General features: G+C 35.7%; 1 protein-coding gene across 2 annotated transcripts in view; it reads left to right on the forward strand.

Annotated features, from left to right (window-relative positions):
* Window positions 1–26,935, forward strand: part of LOC148955005 (protein Fe65 homolog) — a 196,675-nt gene that overhangs the window by 118,136 nt on the left and 51,604 nt on the right. For both annotated transcript variants that reach the window (XM_089108014.1, XM_089108015.1), the window contains exons 7-10: window positions 9,065–9,177; window positions 17,357–17,567; window positions 24,874–25,001; window positions 25,758–25,924. In XM_089108014.1, coding sequence (XP_088964140.1) covers window positions 9,065–9,177; window positions 17,357–17,567; window positions 24,874–25,001; window positions 25,758–25,924 — 619 coding nt within the window. The remainder of the gene's footprint in view (window positions 1–9,064; window positions 9,178–17,356; window positions 17,568–24,873; window positions 25,002–25,757; window positions 25,925–26,935) is intronic.

Consider the following 26,935-nt stretch of genomic DNA (forward strand, 5'->3'; position numbering starts at 1 on the left):
TTTTTTCGTGTGTGTGTGTGTTTTTAAGTTTTGTGTGTGTGTGTGTGTGTGTGTGTGTAAGTTTTTGTGCGTGTGTGTGTGAGTTTTTTGTGTTGATGTGTAAGTTTTTGTGTGTGTGTGTGTAAGTTTTTGTGTGTGTGTAAGTTTTGGGGTGTGTGTGTGTGTTTTTTTGTGTTTGTGTGTTTAAGTTTTGTGGTGTGTGTGTGTGTGTGTTTTTTTTTGTGTGGTTGTTAGTTTTTTTGTTCTTTTTAGTGTTCTTTTGCTTGTTTTTTTTTTTGTGTGTGTGTGTGTGTGTGTATGTTTTTGTGTGTGTAAGTTTTGGCGTGTGTGTGTAAGTTTTCGTGTGTGTGTGTGTGTGTTAGTTTTGTGTGTGTGTGTGTGTGCTTTAGTGTTTTCTTGTTTTTGATTGTTTTTTTGTGTTCTTTTTTATGTTTGTGTGTGTGTGTGTGTGTGTGTGTGTATTTTTTTGTGTGTGTGTTAGTGTTTTCGTGTGTGTGTGTAAGTTTTTGTGTGTTTGTGTGTTTAAGTTTTGTGTGTGTGTGTGTGTGTGTAAGTTTTTGTGTGCATGTAAGTTTTTGTGTGCATGTAAGTTTTCGTGTGTGTATGTTTTGGCGTGTGTGTGTTAGTTTTCATGTGTGTGTACGTTTTAGTGTGTGTGTGTGAGTTTTTGTGTGTGTGTGTAAGTTTTTTTGTGTGTGTAAGTTTTTGTGTGCATGTATGGTGACCGGGGGAGGACCTTTGGGGCCCAGGGAGGGCGTTTGGGGATCCGGAGGCCCTTGAGGATTGAGTGGTCTTTTGGGAGCCCGGGGGACCTTTGTGGACCGGGGGAGGGCCTTTGGGAGCTTGGTGGTCTTTTGGGAGCCCTGTGGGCCTTTGGAGGTCCGGGGGGCAGTTGGGGGCCGGGGGGACATTGGGGGACCGGTGACGGGCCTTGGGGACCCCGTTGGTCCTTTGGGAGCTCGTTGGGGCTTTGGGGGGCCCGGGGCGGGCCTTTGTGGCACCGGGTGGGCTTTGGGGGGGCTGGTGGACCTTTGGGGACCGGGGAGGGCCTTTGGGGCACGGGTCCGGCCTTTTTGGGGTCTGGGGGCCCTTTGGGACCCGGTTGGTCCTTTGGGCGTCCGGTGGCCCTTTGGGGGCCGGGGGACGGCCTTGGGGGGTCGGGGGGGCCTGTTGGGAGCCTGGGGGACGTTTGGGGTCCGTGGGAGGGCCTTGGGAAGCGGGGGGTGGGCCTTTGGGGGGCGCGGGTTTGGCCTTGGGGGGTGGGGTGGGGCTTTTGGGGGCTCCGGAGGCCCTTTGAGACCTTGGGGGGCCTTTGGGGGGCCGGGGGAGGGCCTTGGGGGCACAGGGAGGGCCTTTGAGGCACAGGGTGGGACTTGGGGGCACAGAGCGGGCCTTGGTGGCACAGGGAGGGCCTTTGGAGCACAGGGAGGGCAGTTGAGGGCTTGGGGACTTTTCGGGACCGGTGAAGGGCCTGTGGGATCCCGTTGGTCCTTCGGGAGCTCGATGGGCCTTTGGGGGGCCCGGGGATGGCCTTTGGGGGTCTGGGTGGGCCTTTGGGGGCTCCGGTGGCCCTTTGAGAGCTTGGGGGGCCTTTGAGGACCGGGGGCTTCCTTCGGGGCACAGGGAGGGCAGTTGAGGGCCGGGGGGACAGTTGGGGCCCGGTGGAGGGCCTTTGGGATCCCGTTGGTCCTTCGGGAGCTCGATGGGTCTTTGGGGGCCCCGGGGAGGGCCTTTGGGGGTCTGGGTGGGCCTTTGGGGGCTCCGGTGGCCCTTTGAGAGCTGGGGGGCCTTTGCGGACCGGGGGGCGTCCGGGGGGTTGGGGGGGGGTTAGTAGACGCCTTGGGGGTTGGGGTAGAGGACCTCACAACACTTTTAAAATACAACTTGTGTATTATAACGACCACACTCAAAACCTCTTCCAAAATCTCTTCAAAAATCACCTTTTAAAATGTCTCTAGCTGTTTCGCCGAAATAGTTCCATAAAATAGCTAAAACGGTTTCGCCAAAATTAACCCTAAACGGAATTTCGGCATGTTCCTTTTGTTTGGCATCTCTGCGCCAATGCATTTCAAATTATTTGGAAACCTTTTCGCGCGCTATGATCAATACGTCTGCTCGGAAACGATTCTCTTGTTAGAAACAACAAATTAATTTCCCTTTCGTGAATCAATTCTCTATAGAACAACAAATTAATTCCCCTTTTGTGCCAATCAATCAATCATGACATCATGTGTGATCTAACTGTTTCTCGGTGACAATTCTCTTTGGAAATGCAAGGACATTAATTAACTTGACGTCATCTGTCAGACATTAATTAACTGTTTCCGGGAACCTCATAACATCTGGCTCGAATAACAATAACAAATACTATTTCCGGATCATAACATATGCCTCGAAAAGGAAGGAAGTGTCATTAACTTTGCTTCGAACGACATCAGCATTGACCCCATTAACCAAGTGGTCTCCCTAATGACTCTGTTCAAAACAACAACAACATTGACCTTGGCATTTTGCCTCGAAAACAATAAAAACATTGACCTTGATATTCGCTAAGAGAGTGTCCAAAACAACGACAATAACATTGATCCTATTAACCACGTGTTCTCCCTAATGACTCTATTCGAAACAACATTGACCTTGACATTTTGCCTCGGAAACGATAAAAACAACATTGACACTCGCTAAGAATGTACCAAAAACTCGCCTGGAGAAAGAGGTCATTGACCCCATTACGCAATCATTCTCCCTAATGACTCTATGCCCATATATGGACTCCTGTCCGGACTCAATAAGGCATCTCTACTCTTTTCGAAGAGCATGCATAGCAATTCAACGTAATCTTGTATGATTCGAATATGTTTCTCAATTATAATTAAACTAAAATGAAAACATTATGACGTTAGAAACTTTTAACACTAAGACAGTGAACGTTTAGAAATTTTCCTCAAGGGTATTCTCATTGAATTTCCTTTCTTTTGAGATTGTGGCAATTCGTGACAGGTAAGCAGTTGTACTAATAGAAGTCCAAATATTAGTATGTGTAAAAAAAAAGGTATTTTTCAAGATAGTGTGGAGGACAAAAACTCTAGGGGTCAACTGGTCGAAAAAAATTCCTTCATTCTATCTTTGGAAGTCTATTCTAACTGCGGGATGTGGTTATAATTGTCATGAATAAAAATCAACTTATCCACTTTGTATGGAGTGAGGCTGCTTTCAATAAGAAAATTCAGGATATTATTATTTGAATATAATAATTCCCTACCCCCCCCCTCTGGACACCACCTTGATAGGATACCGTCTCTGCTTTAAATTAAAAAAAGTAACTTTTTGGCATCCCTGCTTTTAATAAAAAAAAAGTACTATCACTTAAATATAATAACTCCCTATGCCCTCCCTCTGGATACCATCTTGATAGGATACCGTCTCTGCTTTGAATTAAAAAAAATAACTTTTTGGCATCCCTGCTTTCAATAAAAAAAATTCAAGATATTATCATTTAAATATAATACTTCCCTAACCCCCTCCTGGATACTATGCACCTTGATAGGGTACCTTCTCTGCTTTAAATTAAAAAAAAATAAATTTTTGGCATCCCTGCTTTCAATAAAAAAATATTAAGGTACTATCACTTAAATATAATAACTCCCTATGCCCCCCTCTGGATACCATCTTAGATACCCTCTCTGCTTTAAATAAAAAAAACAAAACATTTTGGCATCCCTACTTTCAATAAAAAAATTCAAGATATTATCATTTAAATATAATACTTCCCTAACCCCCCCCCCCTGGATACCATGCACCTTGATAGGGTAACTTCTCTGCTTTAAATTAAAAAAATAAATAACTTTTTGGCGTCCCTGCTTTCAATAAAAAAATATCAAGGTACTATCACTTAAATATAATAACTCCCTATGCCCCCCCTATGGATACCATCATCTTGATAGGATGTCGTCTCTGCTTTAAATAGAAAAAAAAACTTTTTTGCATCCCTGCTTTCAATAAAAAAAATTTCGAGATATTATCATTTAAATGTAATACCTCCCTACCCCCCACCCTCTGGATACCACCTTGATAGGATACCGTCTCAACCTTACATTAAAAAATAATTTATTTAATAATTAACTAGGTCACTATATGGCTCAAACAAACACGCGAAATAATGTTAAACAGCTTTGTGTTCCTTGAAAAAAAAATTGAGGGTATGAGTAAAGGGGTACGAAGATGACAACAAAAAGGCGAAATTATTCAGATATACCTCAAACTATTGGAAAACTGAGTCATAGATTCGCCGTGTCATTCAATAAGATCTAAAGAATCTAATTAAAAGGGAGCACACACAAAAGCCAAATTAGGCCAGTAGCCTATGAGAAATTGCAAATACCCAAGACAATGAACAAGTCCCAATGGGGGGCCCTGGGTCTATCAAAATATTTCAATGGTTTCGCAGGGAATTTGATAGTATTTTTTTCCATATCCGCTTTAAATGAAAAAAATAAATATTTTTTTGGCATCCCTGCTTTCAGTATAAAAAATGAGGTATTATCATTTAAAAATGATAGCCCCCTAACCCCCCCCCGCTATAGCCAATAATTTACAATTTCATTATGAATCCTATTTTCAGGGGTAACTTCCGTTTCAATCTTTAATTCCACAACCTTGTACATAGCTTAGTCTATAGCTAAATTTTGTCTCAATAGATGGTTGTTTTTGTTTTTTTTTCGGGGGGGGGGGGGTAAAAAATTTTCAGACAGAAGATTGTATTTTCTTTAATCTATCAGGCGTTCAACAATTGAGTATTAAACATTAAGAAATTCTTATCTAAAAACAGCAAAAGAAAAAAAAATCTGCAAACTTACAATTCAGTTGTAGAAACGATCTTTCTGCTATCAATTTCAAAATCAAAGTGTAGTGAATGTTACGTTCTATAATTCTATTCAACTTGAAAATAAAATTCTTGACTGCAAATGTTGTGAGGAATTGCAAGTGGGAAACTGGATTCGAAAAGATTTAAACTCATTTCATAAAGACGATACTTTTTTTGTCAACATATGAAGAACTATGTATATTGCAATATTTGCAATGCAATTGCATCTGTCTGGTTTGTATGCAAAGTAACGAGAATCGAAAATTAACGAACCAGAGAGTAGTGAAGAAGTATGGTATGCAAAGTAATATTTGGCAGGGAAAGTCACTGGTGATAAATCGCTAGGGGTGGCACCGTGATTGCGCGATATTCAGGGATTCGGGGAACCAAATTTTTTTCGTGAAGATGCATGTGTTTTTGGAGAAATCTCAAAAATTCGGAGATATTGGAAGTTCTGCTTTATTTCTAATAAGGAAAATCCAAATACTGAACCAAACAATAAGGAAAAGCTCCGACTTTGCGGTTGACGCAATAAAGGATTGCCGCAAAATTAATCTAAAGTCGACCGAACGCCGGCGGTGTTGCGAAACTCCGGCGGCGTTCGACCGGGCCTCTTGTCGGCGGTGTTTGGTCGATCTGCCGGCGTGGCCTGGGGTCTAGTTGGCTGCCTTCTTAACCCCCTGCTCATACGAATTTCAAAATTCCTGTGACGCAAGGTTAGTCTTTGGCAACGATGATTTTTTGTTTCGGATAAACTAGCATACTGAGCCAAGTGATTGCTACATATTTTAAGAAACGAAAGAAGAAATGTTCTTTAGCAAAGATATTACGAAACGTGAATCTAAAAGCTCGTTGAATAATTGCATCGTCAATATATTTGATGATTAAGTCAGCTTTTGGTTATTTTCTTTATCATTATTAATAAGTTCTCATATGGAATCATAACGTTTCGAGCCGTTTCAGATTCAAATTTTTATTACGGACAATCAATTATTGCTTGCAACTCTAGGGACTGTGTTTCAAAACTGTCTGTAACATGGTGCTAAAACATAGTGGCAACCCTCAAGGTGAAAATAGCCAACACCTTGCCAAAATCTTATTTAGGTTGTAGATCCATTTTTAAAAGTCCCATTACGCCTAGAAACAAAAGTCTCTCTCCAAAGGTTTATTGACTTTGTATGGGGTTGGACAAAGTTTGTATTGTAAAAGTAAAACTTTCAGAAATAGATGTACAGCACAAATGAAGATACCGTTTTATAATATGACATCTTTTATATTAATCACTGTAATAACAAAATTCTCACTTTAGATTCGGAAAATTTTCTTTATCGGATTTTTGGAGTTGTTTCCTGTTCGATTGCGTCCCAGTCCCCCTCTAATGGCTGCATATAGCCCTAGGCTATATCCAGTTTGTTGATTTTTTTATATCCAGTTTGTTGATTTTTTTAATTCGTTGTACATAGCCCTAGGCTATGTACACCGATTATCCAAAAGTTTGATGGTATTTCTTTTCTTTTTTTAAGCAACTGTTGATGAGAAATAAGTATAAGAAGTATGCAAACCAACAAAATTTGCCAGCTTTTATGTATAGCCTAGGGCTATGTACGGGAATTAGGGAGGGGAGGGTGTGGGATGTAGTTGAACATGAAACAACTCTGAACATATAATGGAACGAAATGTTTTGGATATAATGAAATACTTTGTGATTATAGTGTTTAGTTTTAAAGGGGATATACGATATACGGTTTAAAGAGGATATAACCTGGAACGCAAATGAGGCTCAAGGGCAGTGTTTGGATTCATATTTATTCGCTTAATCCTAATTTATAAGGCTTTAAAGCATATGTAAAAGCATGCCTTAGATTTGATTTAAAAAAAAACGTTCCTTATATACTTTCAAACCCTACTCAGATCAACTGAGACCAACCGAGACAGCTGTGTTTCGGCGGTGTTGTCCTCTGGTGACTTTGCTCTGTAATGAGTTGTTATTCATTTATTTACCATTTTTTCTAAATTGTTTGTTAGTATCTTCAGTCTAAAATAGCTGATAAAAGGAAATTCATCTCCTAATTCACTCATAATGAGGACGTCAATAGATAACTGTGACTTTTAACTAGGGACGTCCTTGGAACTATAGAATAAGCAATATATCCCTTTTATTATTCAAGAAGCTTGCTCCTGAAGAGATTTTGCAATGAATGGACGACACGTGTTTAGAATCCATGGAATAAGAATGTCTGAAGAATAGACACAACAAGCTAATTTATCAGACACTTTCTTCAGTCAAAAATATCAATAGAAAATCCCCAGTGATGTTTTCTGGAAAGTCAGGAAGTTATGAGCTTTTTGGAAAAGTAATCAGGCTTAAGCTGATTTATTTTAAAGATTACTTTAGGTTACTTACATATAAGACATATAAAAACTTACGAGACTGTATAGAAACATATGAAAACTACATGTAAAAACTGGGTGTCTAAGGAAGAAACCAAAATAGAACAGTTTTACTAACTCTATGGCACTGAATTAAAAAATATCATGTATTTTTGTGTACGAGTGCATTATTGTGACACGACTGTAGTTTTAGTGCCGTTACTTTTTTACGCATTTCTCGGTGTTTGCGGCAGGAAAAAAAAAAAAAAATAATAAAAACAAAGAAAGAAATGTGGTCAATTTTTTTCAGGATCATAGGAAACAAATGCACTGTTTTGAACATTTTGATCATAATTTGAAGCTTAACAAAAATACAGCATAAATATTTTGTTATATTTTGTTTTGACAAGTTGTCAAATTTACTGTGCCCCTTCCCCACGAAAACTCTGTGGGTATCTTGTTCTGGAAAGCAAGCATGATGCAGTCAACGTTGATTTTATACTACATTGCATATTTTCAAGCTTTTTAAAGACCATGGCAAACGCTTTTATAAAGATAGCAGCTTGTATAAATTTCATCGAGTTTTGAATCATTATTTTGATGGCGTTATTGGTGGCGTTTCGAAGTTCCCCTGTTTTTTTTCCTTATGAAAACGGACGTTTTTTTTTTAGTTATGTTTCAGTTCCTGCTAAAGAGGGTTCGTACTTGAGTTTTTGTTTAAGGAATAAATGAAAAAGAGTAGTGCAGAATAAAATCAAGAAATAAAACAAAACAAAAACTGAAATAAGAGGAAATGACAAACATTTCGACTTCAAAAAACGAAAATCAAAACAACGAAAAATTATAATAAATAATTTTTAAAAATAAAGATAGAACCACGATAAATATCCAAATATGCGATTGAACTGTTTCAGTCAAGTTTGACGTGCTCCATACAATTCATTTGCCTAGCTTGACTCCCTAAATTGTTCAAGCTTTTTTTTTAGCTCTGAACTGTCAAGGATTTTTGGCCCACGTATTTTTTCTTTTTTTGAGTCAGCAAAATATCTGTCAGAGTTTTTGTGAACTCTATCCTGGACACATTAAGGAATTAAATCGTAAGCTTGTATATACCTTTCTAATGCTTTAAACAAGTCGACATTCTTGGGCTGTATATTTGAACTGCTCGTCAAGGTGTTAAATTAGAAAACTGCCAACACGTGTAATCTCTATTGATCTTGGAAATCCAACTTGGTCCTTATTCAAAATCCAAGTCCTTATACTATCTGATATAGGAAATGGTGATCTGAATGTTTACAGTTAATGTAGCTTATGCACGCTCAGCCAGGATTCCTAATTTTGCTCAAACAAGCCTAACAAGTGATGTTGAGGCAGGACGTTTCAGCCAACTGAACCTAACCTACGATTTGTTGAATAGGTGAGTTAGAGGAGCAAGATCCCTGGGGTCCTTTGGGATTCGGTAGTAGCCTAATTTTTATTCAAGCTTTTTTTTTATGGTGGCATTTTTAGTTAACGCGTTTATTTTTGCAAGGCCTTATTTTATCAAGGCCTTTACATGCCTTGAAACGACATAAAAGGCCTTTATGTCAGTATGGGGATTATAATTCTTCATTTGCAGGGAAATTGTCAACAAATCTACATAGTTTATAAGTCAGATTTGGTCCTGAAATTGTTTAAAAAAGTTAAAAAAAAATTTATTTGATTTGACTTCTTAGGGTCTCATACACAGTCTCATTTCTTCGATCGTTTGTCTTTGCAATGTGTGAACTTACTTTTAGAGTTTCTGTAGATTTTGCAATTTCCCTAATAATCTTTTTGCTTTAATTGTAGGCTCTAACTGGGGGTATGCAAACAGCAGTGCCAGCTGTTGTTGCAAGATCCAGCACAGCTTTCAACCTCTCAGAAATAGCCTCCGACAAAGCAAAAGAAGAAATGGCATTCAAGTAAGGGATTCTTACGTTTTTTTATTTATTTATTTTTTATTATTAGTTCCTTTTTTCAAACAACTAGTGAGCCTACAATGGTAAATTTGTTTTGTTAAAAACGACAATGTGTAATATTGTCTTTGTAAGCGTAGAAGTGGTTTATTGTAAAACATGGATTATGTATAATGACCCTGGTACTTGTAGGATATACCCCTTACTTAATATTCTTCTAATATGTTTCTTTGACGCCCAATCCTAATGAAATATACTTACTTACTTGTACTTGTAGCAGGACTCAAGCATATCCGCTCTCCCTGGCGTCGAGTAGTTCCGTCATTATAGTAAGCCAAGTGTCTCGGTCGTTTGTGAGTGGCTCAATCAAATCGAGCCAGGACTTTTCCCATCTTCGTCCATGCTTCTTGAAGCCACCGATTGGGTATAGGTCAGCCTTGATGCAGGCGAGCCACGTTTTCTTTTGTCCCCCATGTCGCTTTTTCCATCCCGAAAGAGGTTTACATCTGAGGGCTTTATTGACAAAGGTGTGGTGAAGGTGGCGAAGTGTATTGCCGAACCATCGGAGTCTTCTTCGTTTAATTATAGTGGCCTAATCAGAACGCTGATAGCAGATTGTACGGAGTTCGATATTGCTGACACGATCACGGAGTTTAAAGCCAATGATTCTCCTTAAACAGGAATGGTCAAATACGTCGAGGACTTGAATGTCGGATGCTTTCATAGTCCATGTCTCACAGCCGTATAGTAAGACAGACCGAACAAGGGCCTGGTAAATCCTTATTCTTGTCTTCAGACGAACATTTTTCTGGTTCCATAGAGAGTGATTTAGCTGGATGAAGACTCCAGTTGCTGAAGCAATTCTTGACTGTATTTCTGATGTGTAGGCTATCCTCCTATTGGGTCTACCAGAGAACCTAGGTACTTGAGTTCATGTATCTCATCTATGGGCGACTGTTCTAGTAAAATCGGGGGGTCTTGAGATGATATACCAGACGCCATGACTTTTGTCTTAGGGGGACTTATTTTCAGGCCGACCAGAGAGGATTCTTCAGCTACCTTCGATAGCATAGATTGGGCTTCCGAACGAGATTCAGCTAAAAAGCAAATGTCGTCGGCGTAGTCCAGATCGGTGATCACAAAATTGGGACTTATTTCAACGCCTGAAAAGATCGTCATTACTCTTGTCATAATCCAGCCGATCACAAAATTAAATAAGACGGGAGACAATATACATCCCTGTCGGACACCAAATCAATTTGGAACATCGAGGAGAGTTCTCCACCGATTTGAATTTGGGCTCGCGTATGCTGGTAGTATTATATTTTTATCATATACCTATGTATGATAAAAATATAATACTTTAGAAACAAATTTGGGCTATATATTTGCACATTGGGGGGGGGGTAAAGTATAGCGGGTCTGCATGCCTAATGTTTCTGGTACAATTATTCTGCATATTTCTGCAGTTTTCTAACTTCACACTGTCCAAATATTTTACCAACCCCCCCCCCCCCCGAATGTGCAAATATATAGCCCAAATTATGCTTTCCATTTATTATATCACTTCTCTTTGTCTTGTCTCACCCTAAGTGAAAGAAACTAACAAAAAAAAAAAAAAAAAAAAAAACGGTTCTGCAATGCGTCAATGGATAACAACTTGAGTGGTTGGAGGTTTATCATACAAGTACCTGGACCCTTTAATCTAGCTATCTATTGAACCTAATTAGGATACATCTTCTCTGTAGGTAATTTTTGGTTTTCTTTTTTATGTCTAGAGTAGATTCTCTATCCAGGAACTAGATGGAATAATTTCATGATATTTCGATAAAACAAATATATATCTTACTCGTCACTATACATGCCATTTTTAAGGGAGAAGGGAATAGGAGGCAAGCTCTTCAAAACAGCCTTAGATAAATTATATCTAAAATATTCTTTAAACTCTGGAAATTTCAAGGGGTAAGATACGAGTCCTGAATTTCATGGGGTATGTTTTCTTAGACCTCTAACATTTAGAGGGAATTAATCAAAATTTTCCTTTTTGGCTGAAGTCAAAAATTTGTTTTTTTGAAGCTGACACTCACCTTATTATATATTATTTTAACAAAAAGATACTAATTCGGTTCTTAAAAGCGGTTTGGTTCATAATTCGGACAGTAAGATATTGACAAGTTAAAAACTGTGGTTGCCGGTGTGAAAGGTATGATCCAAAACGTAACTGTAATATAGCACATATAGTAACTAACTATTGCTACTTCAATCTTACCATCTTTTTTTTCGATATCACGTCTGGATTTGCTATTAATCTGTCTAGTTTTTCACTTCGTAAAATATACTTTTTTTTTCAAAAGCCAAAAACTCGTCTTCATGGAACATGTTCTTTTTTCATCCGTCTAAATTATGGCGCAAATTCAATAGTTCCGAACTTTGCTAAGAGTAGAATTTTTCAGTGGGTCATGTGGTCCTTAATCGTATTTTAGATGATATTTTGCTATTAATTTGACTCATAACGAAAGTCTATGTTTTGGCCGTGAGAAGTACGAGGAATCGCGATTACTTTTTTTTGTTTTAATTTAAATATTAATGTTTTTATGCTTCGTGAAACGCGACTTATCTGAGGGTCCCTCAGAAGAACCTGAAATCAATGTTGCATTTTCAAACTTCTACTAATCGTGGCAAACGGATTTTCAATTTTCTGGAAACCATCCATATTTCATTTAAAATTTGCATCCGTAGTATAGAAAAATATAATCATACCTTAATTTTAGAATGTTCTAGAGACTTGTTTCGAAGCTTTGGTTTATTCAATATTTAGCTTCTATTATTCATTTCCTATATTTTATTTCATGGAATTTCACTGAAATAATCGATAACATATGTTGTTATGTGCTAGAATCTGAGTTGCAGATTGTTCTTTTGTTTTGTTTATGTGCGTTGGACTTGGAACGTTTCAAATTGTTGGTGCCTTTCAGTTTTCATGTTCCCAAAATCAGTCAAAAATTGTCTGTAATATGGAAAATTACTTCGTAGTCCCACCAAGCGCAACATACGAGCCAGGGCCAAACCAAAATCTTTTCAAGCTGAAATCATTAATTTATAAAATCTGAAATTAGAAGCCGACAAGAAAAAAGAAAGAAAAATAGCATAAACCTCAAGAAAATAATATCAAATGCTGAAGGATAATTCACTTTGCAAAGAAAAACATCCATGTGGCAACCCTGACATAAATACTTTGTATCTTTGTATACATTGTATGCTTTGAACTATAATTTCAGTTTTCTTTTATTTGGCAAACCTTGTTACATATTTATACCGACAAGTTATTGTATACTATCGACAATCAAATTAAACTTTAATGTGTTTTTTAAAATATTTAGCACAGAAACTCAACTTCAGTAATTTTTTTTTTATTATTATTGCGCTGTTTTTGAGAAAAAACTTATGCAGATACATAAACAAATATACATAAGTACAATTGATGTTAATTTAAAAAGATAAAGCCGAATTTCTTCTTTTTACATCAATTTTCTGTTTTGCTAGGCTATTTAGGATGATCAAGTTTTATATAAAAGTTTTATATTAAATAATATATTTCCTTGCAAAGAAGTCCAGCTTCTAATCTGATATGATTGGCCAAAATAACAGATCTTCCTCCAATCCATTAACAGACAATGGCTATGGATGTTGATATTCAGCCAATGTACTTAATAATTTATTTTCTTAAGATAACATGCTTATTTCAAAAGTTCGTTATCATAAGCCCCGATGGACCGATTTCAAACTTCGGGGTGAAAAATAAAACAGGACCACAACAGAACAGAAGTCAAAAGAAAAAAAATAATACACTTAAAACAAGCTAAAGAAAGCAAAATTAAAGACAGTTCAAACAAGACTTAGCTAGCGGTATGTTTTTATTTTATACAATTGAAAAATCCATTGAAAAGCCAATTTTTATTATCAAAGTTAGCTAATATATAACCAGATAAGCTATTTGGAGTCGCAAAGTCTATTGTTAAAGAAGCTTCTGCCAGGGAGACTGGTGTAGTTAACTTTTTCTTCCCTTTTTTTTTATGTATATGCTAAATTCGACTTGCCTTCTTTGGTCAATAGCTCATTATAGTAGAAACGTCCAACACATAAATTGTTATTCGAGAAAGCAACTGAGCATAAAGGCTGTCCGACTTGATGCTTGAACTCCTGTATATCTTATATATTAGCTTTCTCTGTTAAGACTTTGCATACAAATATGCTTTTTTTGAGAAAGAACTTTGCAGATACATGAGTAAATATATAATAATAAATATATAATTGATTTTAATTTAATAAGATAAACCTGAACTTCATTTTTATATCAATTTTCTATTTTGCTAGGCTACGTAGGATGCACAAGACACAGGCGAACGCATTGCTCAAAATATAGTTTGTGAAGAAAGCTTTCATAAAAAGGAAAGGTTTAAAACCGTACATCCTTGAAAATGCTCATTTGCAAGAAAATGGGAGAGGAAAGACAAGCTTTAACTGAATTTTTTTCGAGAGGCTATCCACTCCTGCCACCTCTTGTTACATCTCGTGGTGTAACCTGCTGCACAATACATGGCATGTTTCCTCCACGCATGACACGTTTCTAGCATGCTTGGTGTCAACTGATGGCTGTATAATATTGTTGAATTGTCACAGCTTGGTTGTTTTCTGCTCTATACTTAAACCAACTCTTGAACTAATTTGTGTTTTTCAGTGATTGGCTGATATGTTTTCTAACTTGTTTGATTCGAAAGCCACACAAGGGATGATACAGAGTGCTTACAATTAGTTTAGTGGGTAAAACTACTCCAAGTAATAGAGTTAAATTGAGTCCACTTTCGGGAGTATAGAATTTACGTTTTCTGGAAATATTAACTTTTAAATTTAGATGTACTTAGTCACGGCACTATGAATATGTTACTTGGTCTAGAAGGTTAAAAGTTAAGCAGGAGCAAGTGATAAGACCAGATATAATATTGATTTTATTCCTTACTTTCCTTACTTTAGCTAACGAATGACTCGTAGTTACCAAGATTCTAAAAAAAGAGTTTTGGTAAGTATATAATAAACAGTTCTTGGTGAAGAACTGCAAGGAAGGGCCAACTCAGGCCAATAGTAACCGAAACTATAAAAAGGAATTTTGATAGCAATTGATAAATAAAAATAATTGGCTTTATAATGATTCCAAATGTGTTAAATTCATTAAGTTAAATTCTACCCATCAAAAGGTATGACTGCATCAATGCGAGATGGTAGCGCATTCGTTCCTGAAAAGTCACGTTGATCCTTGATTTAACTCAGTTTATTCAACTTAATTGTTATAAAATTATGTTTGGTGATGTATAATTGTGCATCAGCTATTATGAAGGAAGTTCGGTTGGTCATTGTGTAGGTGGGGGGGGAGATGCCTAAAATAGCGCATTTCAATGCCAAAATTGCCTAACTCTCAATGAGCCTTCAGATAGAAAGGGGTATAAGGTAGGATTTATTCTCTCACCTTCCTTCGTTTAGAATAAACCTGAATTATGATGCTGCGGGTTGATACTTCCCTTTTTATTTATGAATAATATACAAGTACCTGTAAGTGCGCATTAGCTATTATAAAGGATGGGCAGTGAGTCATTTTTAGGGGGTAGGGGGCAGATGTATCAAAGAGCGCATTTTAATGCCCAATTATCCCCCAACATTTTGACTAAAACCAAATGTTTATGTTTTGTGTACCTTCTTGCATGTATAACGTAGTTTAATATTAGCAGAGTTTATTTTCGTCATAGATTCTAGGACAATATTGGAAAGCGTTTTTATCTATGACAGCAGGAGCATATTGCTGAGTGCTTTGAGGAAGGATTTATCAGCCTTTGATGAATTTCTTTCGTGTTTCTCTCTGAAAGGTCAAATCTTTTCTTTTAAGTGTTATTGTTTTGTCGTTATATGTTTTTGAAAAGATTGAAAATATTCAGTCTTTTGGAAGAAGAATATTATAATGGAAAAAAAGGGTTCGAAAATGTCAATACACCAATTTATTTATATATATTTGGCTTATGCATTCCCTGATGAAATCGGCAAATTGTATTGAAAAAGTTATTTTGTTTAAGATTCTGCATGAAATTTCTAAATTTACAACAGTTTTATTTGTAAAGTGTCTTAGGAAATTGCTTGTTCAATTTTTTTTCATTTTTTGTATTCTATTTTCTGTAAACACATCTTAACATAAATACGTATTTTTTTCGAATTTCAGCTTTATATTTCAATTAATTGGATAATACACATATCCAGTCATAGAACCGCTATTAGACACCTCATTCAATCACTTAATTATATTGATTTGACTTATATTGTCTTAATTAATTTTTTTGTCCTTCAATACTCCATTTACAATGAGGTATTACGTATACCGAGATTTACATAGCGCTAATTTGAGACGATCAGATTGTCATAGAATTTTCCGATTTGCTGAAAGATTCTGATTAGCTTAAATTAGCAGGAATTAAATCTCGGTATTAGTAAAATCTCATTGTGAATGGGTTATCAAAGCAAACGGGATTGTCAGTATCCAAAGTCTTGATGTCCGACCCTAGGCCAGTGCCCAAGGCTGAATTACTCTTCTTTTTTTCTCTATTTTTTAATGCTATTTCCAAGTTCCCCCTATTAAATTCTTTCGCATATAATTTGTCATGTAAATTCTAATTTATTTTTTATTCCTTTTTTTGTACCATTTACAAGGTACTCTGAGTAATTACTTCACAATCATTTCTTGTGAAAGTTCTAATTTTCTTACCAGAAACCGGTACTTAAACATGCAAAAACTTAATAAGAGGGAAAAGAGGCGGTGACTCATTGTTGACCTTTCGTCGGAGAGAAAATGGAACTAGGTGAAAAGCAGATATGAAGAACTGTTTCCTATTATACCTTAGGGCTTAGGTTGATTAGGTCTTTAGAATAAGATCCCTATTCCCGATTCCATTCAGATACTTAATACGTTTCTTTTCACTTATGTATGTGGTTAAAATTTTTTGTGGCTGTTGTTTGTAAATGCTATCCACTTAGAAATCTCGAAATTAAATCTCGAAATAATTTTACAAGGACAATGTTGAAAGCTAGTTAACCGTAATGAGACCATTGCATTTTCTCAGGGATCTTGGTGCTGAGATTTTTATAATAGAATATATGTCTTTTTTTATTTATGGAAGAGATTGAACCCTAGCAAAGTGGAAATTCTTGTCACTTTGTGCCGCAAAACAACAATTTTAACCATTTTTAATCCAAACATGACCATTTTTAACCCAAATATGACCAGAATTTTGTCAAGCAATAATCTTTAGATGCCCAATTGGGTTACAACTATTGAAAAGTTATGGGATCCTTGGATCAGGGGCGTAATTTTCCATGGGGTAGGGGGGGCAACTTCCCCTCCTAGGCCCTGGTTTTTATTAGATCTGAAAATTACTAAAGTTTCCTCTTGCTTGTTTTGTTACTTCAATGACTCTTTTTATTTTTTTCAACGTCCAAGAGACACTAAGTTAATCGGGAAGACCCTGCTCGAACTGGTAAAAAATATATCAAGATCTAAGTTAATTCTCGTAAAATCTGCCTTTTCCAATAGCAAAATGGATTTTTGAAACAAGATCCAGAATTATCAGTTGAGCAAAAAAGTGTATAAAATTGGCTTATAAGACTAGATTGCCGGATTGAAAACTGTGGAACGGTAAAATTGATAAGCTCAGTTCAGGAGCTGGCGAAATTCAGAAAAAATTTCCGAGCAAGAACCCACGATCTCAGTTATAAGTTGAACAGTATTTTCATAATCTAAGATGGCTATGCTACAGCATGTTTACAATTCAGACTACAAATTTACAAAATAATTTGTCAGCAGGGCTGTCAATTCACGAGGCCCGCTACAAACTTTCATTAGGGGGGGGGGGTAAATTTGTTTTTCTTAAAATATAAGGAGTAATTTTGTTGTTATTTGAAATTTTAAATGAAAATTCAAACAAGTTTTTTTTTTTTTTTTTTTTTTTCAAATCTAGGAGAAGAAGCAAAACAATCCAAGTGAAGTAATCGACCCCCCCCCCTTTCACCAGTTGACGCGCTTGTTTATCTGTAAGAAAGACAAAGTGTTCCACAATGCACGCATGAAAGATTTAGCTATGCCTTTTTTTAGGCGCCGGAGCTATCCAACTAATTTAACTCAAGAGGCTGTTTATCCCTCTGGCTATAAGCCAATAAGGTTTGCCGTTCGATCCTTAGGATGGATGGAAATTTCCGAGGAAGAGCTAACCCCTGAAAAGAGCAGTAAAGCTGTGAATCGATGTATAGTTGATTTGTCATTGGGGAAGAATGAACTGCTAGATGCTGTTGGCCGTTGGGGAGAGGTAAGTATTTTCTATAGCCAAAAAGTTTTTACTGTTCGAACTTTAAGTCTGCATCTTACCAGTATGGCAAACTTCATCAGTCCTAAACAATCATTTCACCAAAATGAACAATTAGAAAAAAAAGTTTTTTTGTGATACTGCCCGTGTCCAAATTTCTGCCAAATCCTTTTCGAAAATATGTAAAAGTCCAAAAATAGTAAATCCTTTTGCTGTTCATCTAAATATACCAAATGGCTAATCCTTGGTTCATATCAAAAGGTTAAAAGTGACACCTCTTTAGTTGGAAGATTTTTTAGGGATGCAAAAAAATATTTTTTTAAATTGTAGGTTTGACATATGTTGTGGCTGTAGTTTAACTTCCTGTTCTCAGATTCTATTGAATTTAATGTTGGCCTATGTTTAAGATTTGAATAAAACTAGATTTTGTTTCTTTTTAAAAAGTAATTTGTGGCTCCAGATAAGAGATCGCCGGACAGTTCATTGAGCTCGATTTCTCGCCTGTGATTTGGCAACATGTAAAAATTACTGTATCCCTGTAACGATTCCATATGATCCTTCACTTTTCCAAAATTTATAAGACTGTTTTTTTTTTTAGTAAACTGCTGTCCTCTCTCTTAAAATTTGTACCTAAATTCTTGTTCTACGGAGTTTTGGAATATTGTAAAAAAGCAGAAAAGAGTGATTCGCACCAGTTCAAACAAATCGTATTTCTTGTTAATTTTTAAACAGCATTATGTATTTTTACTTTTCCTGAATAGAAAAATTCTGTTATTGAGTTTTTTTGGGGGTATTAGTGAGGGACTCCCAGTTTGCACAGTTGAGACTCTACAAGTTGATTTCAGGTGCTGGAGTCCGAGAGTCAATCCCTGAAACGTCGAAAGTTGATTCCTAGAGTCGTAACGATGGTAATTCCTTGTCTAAATTTACTTGAAACCCAACATTCTCAAAGATTTGATCCCTCCTTTTTAGGGAATGTGTATTTTACGATATTCGTTAATTGTAAAAGTAAAATTAAAATTTTCAGATTTAGTGTTTTTGAAAAAATGCCCAAAAGTTTATGCATATATTTCTAAATAAAGTGTATTATCGTATTTAGAAAACTATCGTTTTTTAAATTATGATGAAAAATATCGCATGCGAGAATTGGTATAATAAATGAAATATTGAACTGAAAATTGACAAATCAAAGTGAAGTTGGTGTTATGAAGTAGTGTAGTTGTGTATCGTAGTAAACAACAGTAAAATAAAAATGACAATTATTAGGCTTTGTGTAAAAAAAAATAAAAAAAAATTTAAAGGAAAAATCGTTAGATGGTTACAGCAAAAATCTTCGACCCTTAGTTTCGAGCAAACACTATAATAGTATAAAAAAAACTTTCAAAGTAAAAAAAAAAGAAAAAAAAAGTCAAATGTCAAATAAAATAAGTGACAAAATACTTCAGACTATTCCAGTGATAGAGTAATTTAATGTTGGTCAAAATAGCACTCGAGAAATTCGTCCTAGTGAGCTGCCTTTGGTGGTTTATTCCTCTTCCTTTTATATTTTTTTTTATATAGCAAAAGTACAGGTATATTATTGTGTCTTGAATCTCAACTTGTGTTCAAATTTGATACAAACCGAGAAATATTCAGGTAAATGATTGCCTAAATGAATATGGAACATTTTAATAGTAAGTATACAGATTGATAACAGATAAGAATCTTAAAAGTTTCTTAAAGCTTACTCCCAGCGGGTATGCACTGAGTATTCGCTTCAGACCGCAAAGTTTCAACTTGAGTGATAAGTCTTATCGTTTCAATAAAAAGTAGCCTGCAATTCGCACGAAATCACTGATGTATAGACTTGTTTACTAAATCGAAGGTTCTCTATAAAAGAAAAGAAAAAACGCTTCCTAAAAAATTTATTATCGGATTCGAAAATGAAAGCCCACTCACCGATTTCATTCAGATCAATAAAAAGTGTATTCAGTAACCAAATTGGTTTTAGAAAATTTTGGTTACCGCTGTAAGTTAATATAATTTATTCTAACATTATTGAAGTTTTGGATATTTAAATTACTTTGTGTGTTTGGCTTCAAATCTCTATCATAGTAGAGCCAGCTCATAAACCAAACGGTCAGTTCGGGATGTTAGCTAGCAGTGTTTCCACTAGCTCCTTCTTATAATCCGTCAAACGTCAGAAGTTTTCCGTAGAAAAGCTGCTAGGTGCCATAAAAGTCTCACGGTCCAAGCACATAACCGCAAAAATCCAGCAGCTTTTTCCGTCGGAATTGTTTATATGTAAAAGATTGGAATTTGGCCCAGATTTGAAATTTTTTTCTTGTGCTGGCCAGTAAGGTTCTACAGAATTTCCTTTTTTATGTAATGGTTTGTCCACAAACCTTTAATATAAAAAGTAACCATACCTAATACCACAGACAAAAAAAAAGTTGCAGATCAGATTGTATCAAAGTTTGTGTCTGACGACGCCATAGCGTCAGGCCGAAAATTTGAATTTCCGACAGAAGTTTCTTGTATGAGTAAATATTATCTGGGAAGAGTGAATATGACGCTTTCAGTAGGATTCCAGTTTTTCCATTGGCATTCTGTAGATTTTGCAACTGTGTTCTTTCGTCAATACACAAACATCAAATACTCTTGATCTACGGAAAAATCCGTAGAAATACAAACGTTGGTAGCTAGTTCGATATTATAATCAATTAGTTACATGGTTGCTGTCTTGAGTTTCTTTCTGGTTATCTTGTTCTATATCCTCCCAATGTTCCCCTTGAGTCTTTGAACATCAACAACAGTACCTGATTCTAATCCTTTCCTATTATGTAGTAAAATTTTGAATTCCTTCCCAAGAATCAATTACAAAAGATTATATATTTTCTAAGTTTAAGCAACTCAGTCATATTCTTAATCTTTTTAGTTAATTCTTTATATATAGTTGATTATTGAGTGAGTCGGAATTCATAAAGTATTTCCCTGTCAGCGTCGTTTGTGAAAGAGTTAATTACTTACTAACTTACTAAACGATATTTATTAAAGCATATTAACCTACTATTAAAGCATTCAAAGCAATGTTTTTTTTTTAAGTATTAAGTACGAACCTGAAGCGGTATTTTGAACTACTTGTCTTAGAAGATAAATTTGAAAAGAAACACCTTAAGTTTGGAAGAATTCTGAGAATTTTTAAAGAAGAACTTCAGCTTATTTGTCAATAAACCATTTCTTTCAAATTGCTTCGACTTGAAAAGAGGATTAAAAGTTGCATCCATTCAGAATCCTCTCAATTGTTGTTGGCCTCTTCTCAAATAGACGATTAAAAGTTGACTCGTATATAACGGGAGCCATAACATGAAAAAACAAATTAAAGTAACGTGATGGTGGAAGGTAGCTAGATCTTGTTTGTCTCAATGCTGTTGTGGGTTTGTCTTTTGTCTGTATGATAGATGCATATATTTATGTGTATATGGATATATTTGGGCGAAGGAGGAGCGTGGACAGCTGTGTTTGCCTCAGGCAGCTTGGTGTACTTGTACTTTTACTTGCAGCAGGACCAGGCGTTTACTACTGTAGTAGTAGTAGTAGTAGTAGTAGTAGTAGTAGTAGTAGTAGTAGGATTATTGGTAGTAGCAGTAGTAGTTTTAGTAGCAGTAGTAGCTGTAGGGGTTGTAGTAGCTGTAGTAGTTGTAGTAGTTGTAGTTGTTAGAAAGGTGGAATTGAGAGCAGCGTCTTGTCAGGGGTTTTGATACAAATTGTTCCTAGTTTAGATTTGCCCATCTTTACTGGAGTTCCATTACAACTGAATCCCGTGCAACTGAATATTCGCCAATCTTTTCCTTTCAATACTTAATCCTTCAAATAGTGATCCTTTCAAGTTTAGTTTTGCCTATCTCCACCGGGCTATCAGAAATTTACATAGTCGATTAGTTGTCAAACGACAGATGTTTTGCCTATCTAGACTGGGCTATAAAAAAATCGCATGTTCGCCTGGTTGTCAAACGACAGATTTTTTCTTTCAATCCTTTATCCTTTCAATAATGATCACGTATTCGCTTAGTTGTCGAACAACAATTCTTTTTTTTTCAGTCCTTTATCCTTTCAATAACGATTCTTTCAAGTTTCGTTCTGCCCATCTCTTCTGGTTTATCCGAAAATCACATATTCACTCAGTTGCCGAACCCCAATCTTTTCCTTTCAATAATTCTTTCAAGTGTAGTTTTGCCCATCTCTACTAGGCTATTAGAAAATCACATATTTGGGCTATTAGAAAATCACATATTCGTATGGTTGTCGAGCTACAATTCTTTCTTTTTAGTCCTTTATTCGTTCAATAATGATTCTTAAAATTTTTGTTTTGCCCATGTCTGCTGGGCTATGAGAAAGTAATATATTTGCTTAGTTATCGAACGATGGTTTCTCCCATCACCTTTTTTTCTTTCAAATCAGTTTCAAATAGATCACATTTTGGATGTTAGATTCACAAAATAATTTTTTTTTTCTCTAAATTTTACTCTGAGAATTAATAGGAATGAATCACACATGTATGAAATATATAAACATGCCATTGCGATCGAAAGTAAAGAGAAAAGGGAGTTAAAACCTATCATGATTTATAACAAAACTTAGACTTGAAAAGCGTAGAATCGGCCCAATTTGGAAGACTTTTTTACCCCCTCCATTGATCCTCCTGGTTATATTATTGATGGTTACATTTGTATTTGGTTCTCATAAAAAAGAAAAAAAACTATTTCGCAATATTATTCATACAGTAATAATAATAATAATTAACTTTTTACCTTTTTTTTCTGAAGCAAATCATCTGGCTTTTCAGGTTTTGATTTTTTAGCAGTTATAATCCTCGAAACAAATTAGCTCCCTCCTGGTATCCCACTATATGTGGTCTTATATCCAAGTTGTACCACTTTTTTATTTAGTGAACTTTAAACTCTCCAACCCATCATTGTTTATTACCCGACCTTGAGGACCCTGCTAAAGGACCAAACGCTGGGCTCTGATAAATCCAAAAGGACTGTCTACAAATAATGATTTACCCAGCTTCTAGTACCGATTGATGTCGTAAATAATTTGTCCCTTATTTTACTCGGCAATTTAATGATAAAGCTATAGGAAATAAATGGTATTTGATGTAGCTTTTATAAAGCTTTAGGAAGTAAATAGTATTTGATGCAGTTTGTTATATGTATTTGGATGATGTTTGCCCGTGACTGTTTTAGTTTTTATTTAATTGCATACATAATGCACCCGTGCTAGCTCTTGCCATTTTGGTTAATAAAGCATCTTTAGTTAAACCAACTATTAGATTTTCCAGTTAGACAAGTCTTATCAACTAGATAGTAAGCAGGGGGGCCTCCGTGGAAGAAAATTTGCTCTGCACACAAGATTTGAATAATTCAACAGTACTGTTTACGGCGGAGGTTGCAAATCAGTTTTTCCAGAGAACTGTGTTCATTTTTCATTGCCCCGAAAGTTTTCTTTCACCCAGCTCCCTTTATTTAAGTCTTGCTTAAGACTTGTTGTCGAATATGGCTATCTATTTGTGCTAGGGCTCCCGAAACTTGCCCTATACCCCAGCAAAGAATCGAGAGAACGGCTACTAAAGCAGGTTGGAACAAAGCCAAGGACCAACTCTTACCTCCTTTTGAGGATTATCCCCTTCTTTTGTCATTATTTTTCGGGCCAATTAGACAAATACTTATGCACATAGCTCGATTTGACTATCTGAAAGAGGAAACGACAAGGAAAAAGTACTTGAAAAGTTGTTTTGTTGTGTATTTCATATCAGTCCTGGATTTCCTTCCTAGGGGATACTCCGTCAAGATTATCAATTTCTTCAAGTGAAGGCTCACTAGATGCATGAAACCAGATGGTTCAATCAAGCAAAAGATTAGTGGCCTATGGGACACTCTTGATGTATCTGGGATTTGGAATAAATGTATATATAAGCTCTCAAATGAATGGTAAATGAGGGGTTGTAGTCCCGTTAGCAATGGAGTAATTTTCTTCAGACTTGTTTTGAAATTGAACGTTTAGGAATTATATTTGATTTGAACGTTTAAGGATTTATATTTTCAACATGATTTCGATTATTTACAACGCATAGTCTGATGCGCCTTGCCAAATTCAGGTGAATTTGGTTGAATAGATATACATTGCCGTCAATTTCAGCACACATACTGATAATGTGTTCTTTCAAATGGCTTAGATTTGCAATCTTCACTGAGTAAACTTTCTCTTCTAACATACCCCAGAAAAATAAATTAAGGGGAGTAAAGTCTGGTGAACGAGGAGACCACTCCACATAATCTCATCTTCCAATCCAGTGAGGAAAAGTGCCATTCAGCCAATCTTTAATAGTTGGGCTCCATTTTGCTGAAATCAGTCCGGAAGTCCTTCGCCTCGATGCTCAATTCAAGGCATTAATTTTTTTCTCAACATGCTCAGATAAGTCTCACTGGTTATATGTTTATCAAAGAAGAAGAGTCCAAGCACATAAGCTTACTACCATACACCACTAGCTTTTGTCAGTCTTGTTGTTTGGATGGACTCATCTATTGCGGATCGTCCTGAAACCAGTGCCGAGGACTCTCTCTGTTGGCTTCACCATTTACATAAAACAGAGCTTCATCACTGAACAACAATTATCTAGTAAAACTGACATTTTTTTCCAGTTTATCTCAAAACCAAATTTATCTAAAAAATTTATGTTTCAGTTGATCTGATCTTATCTTTTATCTTTTTACTTGTCTTTTTATTTATCTTTTATCTTTTTTATTTATATTTTATCTTTTCCTTTTTATCTTTTATATTATCTTATTTGTCTTATATTATCTTTATTTCATCTTGTCAATTTCTTTGAAAAATCAAAATTCGTATGTACCCAGACTTTGTGGACACCCTATAGAACTCAACCTTTTTAACCTCTTAACTTCTGTAGTTATGATTTCTAAGTCGACGCTATCAAGTTCCACTTAGGGTGAAACAAATGTGATAGCATAGGTTTAGATAAATGTCTCGTGTATTTCTAAGATCTTGACTAATTCCTAAATTGAACCCTTGCCTGTTTTACGATTACTCGTCCTCATTAAAAAAAAAAAAAAAAAAAAAAAAAAAAAAAAAAAAAAATAGATGTTTTGATGTTCTTTTCAGTGTCGGGTTGGTATTTTCAAAAATAAAGTCTACAAACTATATCCATTTAAGATATATCTCTTTGATGTGAAAATGCTACCGATCACTTGTTTTTTTTTTTTTTTTTAATCTGGTATTTTTGTTTCATTGCTTTATTGTTTTTTTGCAGGGAAAAGATCTTTTTATGGATTTGGATGATGCGTCTTTAAAGCTAGTTGACCCAGAAACGTTAACAATACTCAATAGCCAGCCAATTCATACTATCCGTGTTTGGGGAGTTGGAAGAGATAATGGAAGGTTAGTTATCAAAACTGTCGTAAAACGGCCGTGCTCTTTTTCTCTATGTCTCTCCCTCTCTCTCTCTCTCTTTCTCTCTCTCTCTCTCTCTCTCTCTCTATATATATATATATATATATATATATATATATATATATATATATATATATATATATATATATATCGCTCTTTATCCCTCCTCCTCTGTCTTTCCCCTCTTTTTCTCTTTCTCTCTCCCGTAAATAAGTGATCGTGTTGAGTTTTAAACAGCACTAGGTTTTTTGTCACTGTTTAACGGGCTGTAATCTCTTTACTCATTGGTGATTTAATTGTGGAAGTTAGTTGTGGTTAGTTGATACATTAGTATGAATATGTTTGTCAATAGTGGAGAATGTTTCAAAAGTCATGGGATTAAGGGGAAGGAAGAGTAAAAAGAGGGGAGGGAGCTAAAAGATCTTATATTACGAGATGTTTAGTTTCAGAAAAATAACATTCAGAAATTGAAGATCATTTAAATTTCCCCTTGGACAAACTTATGAAGCTTTGTCCCACAGTCCTACTACTGTTGAGCTAGAACTCTTCTTCAAAACTTTCGTTAATAACCAAATTACAAACAACTTTTTTGTGCAAAAAAAAATGACCTGCAATAAAAAGAAGAAGATAAAACTGCTTAATTGTGTGCTGTGGAATCAGAAAATCCCAATTTATATAGGATTGGATTGTAGGCTAAGGTCACTAGCTTGTGCATTCAATGTATATAGAATTGTTATTTTTCAGAGATTTTGCTTACGTTGCAAGAGACAAATCCACACGTATTCACAAATGCCATGTATTTAGATGTGATACTCCAGCCAGGATTATTGCCAACACACTTAGAGATATATGTAAGAAGATCATGATTGAGCGATCTTTATCCCAAAATATGAATCGGCCTTTAGATCTTGGTAAGATCATTCTTCTTCGTTTTTCTTTTTTTTTTCTTTTTATATGAGTTTTCAGGTTTCTGGTTTATTAGCTGAATAAAAATGAAGAAGATTTATGATGAATATTAAACATGATATTGATTATAAAAACCTTTGTTAGGTTGTTTTTAATGATTTTTCAGTATTGTTTTTGCTCTTCTGCTGGAGTACGGGAAATGTATTTAAGTAAATTTGAATACAAAATTAGCCAAGTTTTGGAAAACTTTTTCTATTATTCATTGCCCGGAATTATTTTGCTTCATTTCAGTTCTTTATTTTTATTCAATTTCAGGTTTGATATACAAAGTTACACAGTCAAGTTTTGAAACAGAGGCGTATAAACAGCTTCTACAGTACTTAGAATTGTTTTTTTCTTTTCTTATCTATTCCTGTCCTAGAATTACACCAGCACGAGTGTTGCCATGTCCATATTGTATCTGGTTTTGTAAAAAAAAAAAGCCTGAATTCTCACATCCACTGACAATTAACATGACAAAATACTACGGCATCGTAAAATAATTAAATCATCAAATATGCCACTTATTACTTAGCATGTTTATTATTAGAAAGTTAACATGTGGGAGGAGCTTATCTTGGCTATTAGGCGGACTCATTTTCCCGGGGAGAGGGCAATTCAACAAAGAAATTGGCTTCAAAAGTTTTTTGATTTTATTTAGAAGCCTCTGATAAAAAGAGATTTCAGGAAACGTTAATAACATTACATAATAACGTTAATAAACATTCAATTTGAGATGTCCAGTCCTCAAAGCAGCCTTATCCAAGAACCAAAAATGAGCAGCCAATTATTGAAGTTTGCAGCATTAAATATAAAGGGTATCAAAGACAAGGATCAGCAAATTAATGAATTACTTAAAAATTGTGTGGTTTTTATGCAAGAACACTTTTCTAACAAAAGCAACTTTGTCTAGTCTCAAACGCTCTTAGTCTCATTATGTCTTCACTTCATAGGCGACTAAAACCCGTGGACGACCA

The sequence above is a fragment of the Artemia sp. Qi Xiang Cuo genome, chromosome 2 (assembly GCF_049724085.1).
Source record: "Artemia sp. Qi Xiang Cuo chromosome 2, ASM4972408v1, whole genome shotgun sequence".
In the NCBI taxonomy this organism is placed as follows: Eukaryota; Metazoa; Arthropoda; class Branchiopoda; order Anostraca; family Artemiidae; genus Artemia; species Artemia sp. Qi Xiang Cuo.